General features: G+C 34.0%; 1 protein-coding gene across 1 annotated transcript; it reads left to right on the top strand.

Annotated features, from left to right (window-relative positions):
- Positions 1–8187: 8187 nt before the first annotated feature.
- On the top strand, positions 8188–10621 carry LOC117921844 (auxin response factor 18-like). Its single transcript, XM_034839798.1, has 4 exons — positions 8188–8752; positions 9423–9558; positions 10230–10441; positions 10539–10621. The coding sequence occupies exons 1-4, from the start codon at positions 8188–8190 to the stop codon at positions 10619–10621; spliced, it is 996 nt and encodes a 331-aa protein (XP_034695689.1).
- Positions 10622–10848: the final 227 nt, after the last annotated feature.

Here is a 10848-nt window from a genome sequence, read left to right as displayed (position 1 = left end):
TATTTTCCCGGAACAAAACATAACCTTAATGGTTTCATTATGCTTTTCTTTAACACCTTAGCCATGTCCATGATGATTATGGTAAGATTTTTATGGTCCAATCATTTCATGGTTAACCACGAGATTGGATCATTGCACCAATGTGTTTTGTCTATCTTTTGATTTGAGCTTTTTCGATGGTGATTTTTTTGTCCTTGAAGTCAGTCCATGCTTTGAGGTAATTATGTTGTGGGTCTAGTTATATTTAATACCCTACATAGAGGGGGGTCCTTAGATGGCTCTACGATGATTGTTGATTGGCTCTATGTTTCACTTCTACTGGGGCAACACATGGTGGCAGATACGCATGCCCCTACAAATACTCATAATTACAATTATGAGTTAAAATATAATTAAGTTATAATCATCCCATAATTATTTGTTGAAATCTTTAAATTTTTTCTCTACATGAACAGTGATACTACATTCATTTGACCCAAAACTGTTCTATTGAGATTTCTCAAAATTGCAAGTTTGGAGTATATTGAACTAAACTATTAAGACATGATTTAAGGTTGCTCTAAAAGAAGGAATCACTCCAAAACTTATTTAGAATGTTAGACTTTTTGTTTGAATAATTTGGAATAATTCCTTGTGGAATTATTTAAATTTCATTTAAAGTTTAGAGAAATTTAAATTATTTATCTTATTTTATTAAGCTACTTATGCTAAAATTGGGTCATTTTCCATGGCATGGATAAAAAAAAAATTGAAGATGTTTGAATAAAAGGTTTTTTTGGCATAGATTATAAGAAAGAAATGTTAATTGTTATGATTATTGTGTAAATAATTCTATAGTTGAAGTATAAGGCTCAAAGGGATCCTACCTAAGCCTATACATGTACACTGCACTAGTGGTTAAGGCAACGAGTCAAGCAACCTTAGAAGTGGATTTGAGCACAATACCATCCTTTTGCCAAACTTTCTGATCATAACTGCTAATTCATTACACCATCTAGCTACCACCTATTTCTAAGACATCTTGAAAATCATTCCTATCATTGTGGACTCAACAGTCTACTTAAACCTTTCTACATCAAAGGTCCTTACAGCTGGGAGAACACATGGCCTGAAAAAATGAGAACATGCAATGACTTTAAATAAAATAGCACAAATGGGCATGCCGTTAACATCTTAAGAGAAATATAAGCTTCTCCTCAACCCCATCTAATCTCAAATATTCACAAAACAACATTGTCTTTTTTTTTTTTTTTTTCATTTCTTTGTATGTATGTTCGTTTGGATTTTATAACATTTTTAGGCCTTGCCACACTTATAATTTAATTGGCTAAATTTTAAATAAACTACTAAATAAAATTAAAAGCAATGAAATTTAAAAGACTTAACCTTTTTCCATGGGTTTTCTAACATTCATGAATTTTTTTTCTTCGTAAACAAACTTAAATCAAATGATACTTAATGTCTTGGATTCATTTTTGAGACTAATAATTTTTTTAAAATATGTTGGAACTAAAAATTTAGGTAAATTAATACTAGGATTTCCTAAACCAAAAGTGGTCTATAATGCCAATGTTGGTTCCTCTTCTCCACAAAACTATACTTTTAAGAATTTTGTCTTTAAAAAAATTAAATAAAGTAGAACTTCATATAATGGATATAATTATGTTTTTTTCAATTTTTTTTTTTTTCTTTTAGGGAAGTAAACTCTAGGTCAAATGAAACTTAATCCATTTAATTCTTGAACAACAGCATAAAATTTTAAAAATAATTCAAAACTTAAAATTAAGTCCACTGGTATCATAATTTGCTAAACGAAGTGGTACAAAATATGTTTTCAACTAAGGAGTAAATGTGTATGTATAATAAAAAATACGTGATTTATTTACACATTAAAAAAATTAAATTATACTCCTTTTTATAATTCATTTAAGATAAAATACTATTAAATATTATTGTTTTTAAAAATATTTAACAAAAAAAAACAATTTCTACACATAGTAATAGCATTACTATGCATATTTTATGCTTTCTATAAAAATATTATTATTATTCAATTTAAAGAATTCACGATTTTCTTATAATAATGTTTGTATTTTTGAAATTCAACACTATATGTTTCAATTCAAATCATTCATTCCCCTAATATTATTTTTTATAATTTTAAATTTATTTTAAATTTAATTAATCTATTTTTGAATTTCTAATAATGTTATAATTGAATGTAAAGTTTTTAACATGTTACCATTCAATTTTTTACCAAATAATATAATTTCAATATTCAGTTAAGAATTTAAAATTGTAAAAAACTTTTTATGAAAGATAAAAAAAACCGAAAAACAAAAATAAAACAATAAAACAATAAAATACTAAAATAAGTACATTAAATGACTTTATAACAAGGGTGAGAGATTTACTTTTCCAATTAAAGATAAGTTAGCATTTAAGGATTTGTGGAAGAGATTATTTTAGAAGTAGGATAATGAAATGTGAAAAGTAGAAGCTACTTTTGTTTAATATTTTTACAGATGGTTTGAAAGCATAGTTTTCTCTTTTGAATAAAGAATAGATATTCACATGGTGGGACCCATAAATTGATTGTATGATGACTTTATATATATAGGTCATATGTATTTATGTCAAGATCAACTAATATAATGAGTTTTAGTTGAAAGAAATCCTCTTCTTCGTTGACTTGAACAAAATCACTTAAGGTAGCTCTAGAAGAAGGAATCATTCCAAAACTTACTTAAATATTAGACCCTTTTGTTTAAATAATTTGAAATAAATGGTTGGAATAATTTCTTGTGGAATTATTTAAATTTCCTTTAAATCTAATATAAATTTCAATCATTTATCTTATTTCATTATGTTATGTATGCTAAAGGTGAGTCAATTACCATGACATTGATACAATAAATAAATAAATAAATAAGTAAATAAAAAATAAAAAATGTTTGAATAAAAGCTTTTTTTTGCATAATTATTGGAAGTAAATAAAGAAGAAAGTTTGTACAAATGATGCAATCTATTTCTTCATAAATATTAGAAAATGTGGGATTTATTCTCCAAATAATACAATTTACTTTATCATAAAAATTACAAAAAAAAAAAGGTGTATTTTGTTGTCAAAAAGATTTCTTTTCCTAAAAATCACATTGGTGAATATATATATATATATATATATATATATATATATATATATATATATATATATATATATATATATATATATATATATATTGTTAGGAATTTGAGGCTAATCCAACTTATGGTAATCACCCTAGAGGGGGGGGGGGGGGGGGGGGGGTGAATAGAGTGATGGTCTCTTTTTCACAAATTTAAACTATACAAAAATAAAAGACAATTATATGCAAGTATATAATAAACAAAATAAAGACAATGGCATATAATTTAAAAAAGTTAAGGAAGAGAGAGTGCAAACACGAGAGTTTATAGTGGTTCGGCACTTCCTTGCCTACGTCCACTCTCCTCAACCTCCTAACCGAGTGAGAGTTCCACTATCTTGAAGCTTCAACCAAGCTTCCAATCTCTTTACAATTGGATTATGATTCCAATTCACCCTCTTGGACTTTTGGCTCCAAGCACCCTTTACACTTCTCAAGAGTTATCCCACTCTTGAACAACCTCTCAAGTAATACCCCTCACTTGAGAAAATTCCTCTCAAAGATATACAAAGATTGATCTCACAAAAATCCTAGTAATAGAACTTTAAGCTCAAAGATATAAGAAAAACTATGATTGAATGGTGTACTAAAGATATGCAAGTTATGAAACAATGGTGCACTCAAAAACACTCTTCCAAGGCTCAAATATAATCAAGAATGATTTGGGAAGGTTAAGCTCATGAAAAAAAAATGAAGATTGGAGGCTTTTTATAGAAGAAAAAAGTGAAACTAGCCGTTGGGGGATCGACCTGTCGAGCTAAGGGTCAACCAGTTGACTAGCCGTTAAGAAAAGTGATCGTTGGGCCTCAACCGGACCTCAACCGGTTGAGGTTCAACCTTAATCGGGAAGAAAAGGCCACTGGGAGAGAGAGAAACTTTTTGGCCTCCCTCAACCGGTCCTTGACCGGACGAGCATAACCAGTCGACCAGTTGAACCGGTTGAGCCATTTTTTTTGGCTCAACACTCAACATTTTTCAACTTAAAACCTTTTAACACAAGTTTGAAAATCATTTAACACAAGGTTTTAGTTGAAAACATAAAATCATCTAATTCTTAAGATATTTAAAACAATATTACTCTTGAATGATTTTGGTGCATAAATAAAGAATGAAATGCATGAAAGTCCTAGTGCACCAACAACCTTACAAAGAGATCTTAAGAAGCTTTGGTCTTGAAAAACTCTTCTCTTTGAGGTGGTCTTCTTCTTCATGATTTCTCCTTGGCTTGATTTGTCTTTGGATTGCCACTTTGGAAGTCGTCTTGCCTAATCACACTTGAAATATGATCATTAGTTCTAAACCTTGTTTTGTTATCATCAAAATCAAGATTAACCAAACCTTGGTTTCACACACACACACACACATATATATATATATATATATATATATATATATATATATATATAGTTATGATTATTGTAAATAACAAGTTCTATTGTTTCCTACTTTTGGTGAAAAATTTTAAATAAAAACTAATCATACCTTCAAACGTCTTGCCATATGGTCAGTTTAAAATTTAAAATAAAAAATTCGCCCAACTACCACTTTTGCATGGCATCACCTACAACTCAACTATTATTCCAATGTGTGGCGTTACTTGAGTGGTTTTCAAATGTGGATGTCAAAATTTTCATCTTTTTCATTATATATTTTGTGACTTGACCTCGCATATTTTTTCCACCAATAAGAATATCCTTTTCCTTCTTTCCTATTTTTTATTAATAACTACAAGCAATTTAAATAATGGATGAATAACACCACTTTTCTTATTAGAATGTCTTTAAGAAAATATATAAAGAATCTAAGACAAGAATTATTAATGTTTATTACAGTTTTTTTTTTTTTGTCATTTTATTTTCACATTAAATTTCTCATTAATTTTACCATACTTTTTCTTTATTTATTTTAGTGAATATAGTCTTACTTTTTTGTTTTTCAAGTATATCATCATTAATTTAAATTAAATATTATATTTACTATACTTGTATTGATTAACATTAACTACAATTTAAACTATATCATGCTACATTTAAAAGCTTCTTTGAACTTAAGCCTTGTTTGGGATAGGCTTTTCGTTTTTGCTTTAACTAAAAGTTGAAGTTGAAACCAAAAAAATAATTTAAAATAAGGATTGATATTATATATAAACTCATTATTAACTTTTAAGTTTTTCTTTTCAACAAAATTAATCAAAAGGATACATAAACTTTTATTAAACTTGACAAAGTTAATTTACAAAGGGTTTTAGTACTCTATCATTATAGGAAACATCAACAAAAGAAAAGAAACATTTAAAAAATGGAAAACATATAAAAGGGGCTTAAATATGAATCAATACTTTAGTTATATTTTCACTAATATGGCGTTTCTCTCAAATTAGGTTGTGAATGGTGAAACTTTAGATAAAAGCCTAAGGAACACAATTTTCCTCACATAAATCAAGTTTCTTTTAAGATTGTAGTTCATTAAACAATTTTTCTTTTCTTTTTTTTTTACTTCTAATGCTTTTAAGCTTTTGTGGCCTCTTTGAGACTCGAGGTTGGGAGATGATTAGTTCACTATAAAAAAAAAATAATGAATTAAATTAGAAGAAGCGGAATTTAAATGGAAGTTTAGAAAAATTAAGTATAGCATAAAGAAAGACAGTCCACTCAATTCATATATGAATTAATTAAATAGGTCTTCCCATAGATTATTTTTCCCAAATATGCACTAAATGGGTTAGTTTAATTTGTTAGGTAAAGAATGTAATACAAAGTTGATTAGTCATTCATAAATTGAGGACAAAATGCCTTGAGTAATACCAGATTCTTTTTTTGTAAATATCTTTTAGAAAATTTTATGGTATCATGGAGGCTCCTTACCTTCATCCCTTTGACATAAGGATATGTAAGAACCAATCTCAATAAGTAAATTTAAATGGTCACATAGATTTTTAGACATCCTCCAGCTAGCCTAGAAAATGATGGTATGATTCCTTCAATGCATCAACCATTGTGGCATCAATTAGAAACTCAAGAGTCACTTAATTGATCTCAATAATTTAATTTTGTGAAAAAAAAGAAAAAGAGATATTAAAAGGTTCATCTCATCCTTTTATTTTGATCAAATACTTCCAATGGAAATTAAAAATCAAAATGAGTTCAATTGTGTTAATTTATTTTTTGCACCCTTAAATTTGGAAATTGAGAACTCTCAAATATTAAGCTTTAAATTTTCAATTTTAATATTAATATAGATAGCATGACTTCAATGAATCTCATTGGGAAAACCTAGTTAGAAAGTAAATTCATTCCTAATATGTATGATACATTGAAGTAAGCTCTCGATAAATTATATAGATAAAATACATTTATAGAAGTTCTAAGTAATGAAATCTAAAACCAATAGTGGTTTAGTTTATTTACACTAAACCTTAGGGTGTGATTGAAATTAATCATTTTACAAATGCTTGTAGCTAGTATATTTGTAGTTGTGGTGTTAGATGTTGATTATTTTCTTCAAAGCCTCTACGAAATTGGAAATATTGTCATAGTTTTGGATTTTTTTTATTACACCTAATAAAGGATATCAATAATTTAACAAATATAGTCTTGACTTAAAAGTAAGGTCTCTCCATCTTGTATAAGGCCTTAGGTGACACTATTAGGTGAAGTTTTTTTAATTTTTGGTTTATGACAAAATATAAATAATTTTGTAGACCCCCATTCAAGGTTTGCTTTGCTGCAGCCAAGTTTGACAGGTGTCGCCACCTTAGGTGGCCATGTGTCACTCCGAGACGGGCTGTGGTGGAATCAAAGTAGTGGTTTTGAGAACCACTAGGGGAGGGACACTTGGAAGAATGTTCTAGAAGGAGGAGCGATTTTGTTAGGACGTTGCCAGCTGCATGTGGAGGTGAGTGGAGGCTGGCAGCTGCAGAGTAGTGCTTTTTGGGGGTGGTTTTCTGCAGAGGTGGTTAGAGGGGCAAATGGGGTAGAGAAATGAGAGATTTTTGGAGGTATCGATGGTTTTAGGAAGGCTGCAGAGAGCTTTAGGGGGGGAGGCTTTTGTTTGGTTATTTTTGGGAGTGAAAGAAGCTAGAGAGAAAAACAACATTGTGAGGATTACCAGAGGGTTCTGGGGGAGAAGGGATTTCCTGGAGCTTGAAGGTCAGCAAGCCGTTAGAGGAGATTTTCAGGGGGCGCGTTTGAGAGAGAGGGACCTTTTTTTTAGAGAGTTTTGGGAGTTTGGGCAGCAAGCTGGATGGTTAGAGGGGAACAGATTCTAGCTAGAGAAGGGATTCTCTGTTTGAGTAGGCTTTTTGCTTGAAGAACTGAGGTATGAACTCTGCAATCTATTCATTTCTCCTCATTCACTGTCTTTCCTCAGATTGCTGTTGTTTTTCTTAGCATTATATTGTTTGGGGTGGATAATGAAGGCCACTTGTTTGCTTTTTGAGATAAAATCTTGCATCCGTGTTTGCCATTGCTGATTTGAGTATGCTCTACCTCTATTATGCCAATGCTCATAGTTATATTTGAGATGGTTTTTACTCACCAAATCAGAGGATTCACTGACGATTCATGAAGTGAGGACTTTGAGTTTTTTTTTCTTTATTTATTCATTTTTTTTATGCTCTGTTTCTCCATCCTCGCCTGTTTCTTGATATCTATCCATGGCATACATCGTTTATTTCATCTCTGTCTGAGGAGGTAAGGTGGTAAAAAAATTTGCTAAGTCAGGACTGGCTCTCTGGTGAGCACTAGCCTCGCAGTGGTTGGTTTGGTTCAGCTGGGGTTAGTGTCCACTGGTGGTGGCTCTGTATTTGAAGCTCACTGAACCGTCACTTTTGGGGAGCTTTGCTTTGTGGGTTTTCATGGCGCATGGGAATAATATCAGAGGCGATCTCGAACCAGGTTTGGAAAGCGATCATCTGTTTACGGAGCTATAGAGGGCATGTGCTGGTCCTTTGGTTGATGTTCCTAAGCTTCATGAGTGAGTTTTCTAATTCCCCCAAGGTCACATGGAACAATTACAAGCCTCTACGAATCAGGGGGTGGGTCAGAGGATTCCATTGTTCAGTCTTCCTTCAAAGATCCTTTGTCGTGTTGTTCACACCCGGTTACTGGAAGAACAAGAAACAGACGAAGTTTATTCACAGATCACTTTACAGCCAGAAGCAGATCAAACAGAGCCCAAGAGTCCTGATTCATGCCCTGATGAGGCTCCAAAACAATCCGTTCATTCATTTTGCAAGACTTTAACAGCCTCTGATACAAGCCCACATGGGGGGTTTTCTGTTCTCCGTAAGCATGCCAATGAATGCTTGTTCCCATTGGGTATGAGCCAAGCAACCCCAACTCAGGAATTAGTTGCTAGAGATCTACATGGATATGAGTGGCGATTTAAGCATATATTTAGAGGTCAACCCCGGAGACATTTGCTTACAACAGGATGGAGTAATTTTGTCACTTCAAAGAGGCTAGTTGCTGGGGATGCCTTTGTGTTTCCGAGAGGTGATAATGAAGAGTTGCGAGTTGGGGTTTGCTGTCTTGCTCGTCAACAGAGCCCCATGCCCATATCCATTTGTATTGTTACCCTTCTCTCTACACCACCACCCAAAGTCCACTCAAAGTCTTCATGGAGGTCCCAGCTTCACCCATTCACGTGCATGAAATCATGCAAAATCTGGCCATCATTCTTAATATCCACTTCTTTCTCTTCATACCCACTGCCACCTCATCCATTCCCATCCTACTTATCCTATCCTATGTCACTCACACCCCCAATGCATGGCCATATTACTCATCCATTATTTTCCTCACCACCCCCATTTTCATTATTTCATACCCACTGACCATCTCTTCATGCCCATCTCATCAATTCTCATGCACGTATCCATCTGACCACACCCATAAACCCACTTCTCTCTCTACAAGTTGGCTTACCCCAATGCCTTATTCTCCACAGGTAATATACCTTATGTCATAGCATCCCTTGTCGGTTGTTTGCACCTCCCCCATGCCATCTCTTCACTGCTCTCACTCACTAGACTTCATCATCCTCCATGACGCCCGACAAACCCATCCTCCTAGTCCCACGCAAAGGACACCCGAAACCCATCTCTGAGCTCATCATCCCCGAATATTCATACCCATTTCTTGTAACTGGGCATTGTCCCAATTCACGTGATTTCAATGGAGACTGTGTTGATGGAAGGAGTCGTTATTTTCTTGGGATTCATGGTCATGATTACAGTAAACGCTCTTGCCCTAGCAATTGTAATAGACATGACAAGTGCCTTTCATCTGAGGTCTGCTGATATGTTAATGGATACACTGGCATCAGCTGCTCTACTACTGTTTGTGATGAAGAATGCAGCCTTCATGGAGGGGTCAGTGATAATGGAGTTTCTAGAAAACGACTAGCTTGTTGGATCTCGATCCAGAAGAATGACAAGGATGGTGACAATAGGTTTCGGGTGTGCCACAACAGCATGATCAGTCAATGAACGCCCTCTCTCGCAAGCATCCGTGTTCTCAGATCAGCAACAACTGCAGTTTAGAGCCCGTTTCAGTCTGGTGCACGTCATCCAGAAGCACATCCAGGTGCGATGCTAAATGGCATGGCTATTTTGAAATCCTATCAGAGAGATGTGGCTTGTTTGAAAGGAATAGACAGTATAGAAACATTGCAGTTTGGCAATTCTTTGGACAAGACTGTAAGACTTCGAGACCTTAACATGAAGGCCGCTGCGTAGACAATGAGCAACCATGCTGACCAGGTGTGGAGTTAGAGTTGATAGAAATAGCCATAGGTGGAAGAATTGCGCCGAGGTTCTGAGAATTGACACCAGAAAAGACGGGCAAGGCTAGTTTGGTTCGCGAAAGATCATTTGGTACCACTAAAGATCGAATGCTGTATATTGAACATTGTGCAGATTCATGGGCTGTAGCTATATTTATTCGTATTGATGACGGAATGGTGATAGAGAAGACAAAGCATAGCATCCATGATGCATTGGGTGTGGCTAGAAACCTTGGTTGCAGCAATTTTATTGTGTAGGGTGGTGGCTCTGCTACAGCTTGCAGAAACTTTGCAGCTTAATCTCAAAGCTGCCATCAAGGAAGATGCAGATTGGTACAAACGTCTCATGCCTACTTCAGAAGTGATAATGGGGTTGGTTATAAATAGATCATTGGTTAAATTGATACAGCAAGTAGTAGATGAAGATGGCTCTGTTAAAGATTCTGCGAGCTCTGTACTGAAGCAATCACGTGATCAAGTGCGGACACTTGAGAGAAAGTTATATCAGTTGATGGACAGCCTAGTTAGGAACAATGCGAATGAAACATCCTCTCTGGAATGGTGCAGGTGTGGGAAGCATTATAGAGTCACTCTCTGCTATTCCATTAAATGATGAGTTGCAACAGGCAAGGGCGCTTGATAATTCGTGAAGAAGAAAAGCCAAGGAGAGAGATGCCCTCTAACCCTGATTCAGATCATATCCTGCCGAGCAATCCCTTCTTAACCCCACAATTCCAACAACAACGGAATTTTCAATCTCCACAATCTACCTTTTATTCAAATGGAAGTGCCCCAAGCATGGGGTCACCTCCATACGAGCAGTCACTTGCCTAGAACGGCCAGATCACCCAGCAGTAACCTCCACAGTCCACCAGTG

This window comes from Vitis riparia, chromosome 9 (genome assembly GCF_004353265.1).
Source record: "Vitis riparia cultivar Riparia Gloire de Montpellier isolate 1030 chromosome 9, EGFV_Vit.rip_1.0, whole genome shotgun sequence".
NCBI classification, from domain to species: domain Eukaryota; kingdom Viridiplantae; phylum Streptophyta; class Magnoliopsida; order Vitales; family Vitaceae; genus Vitis; species Vitis riparia.
Note: the sequence above shows the minus strand (reverse complement) of the source record. Positions and strands in the feature narration are given on the sequence as shown.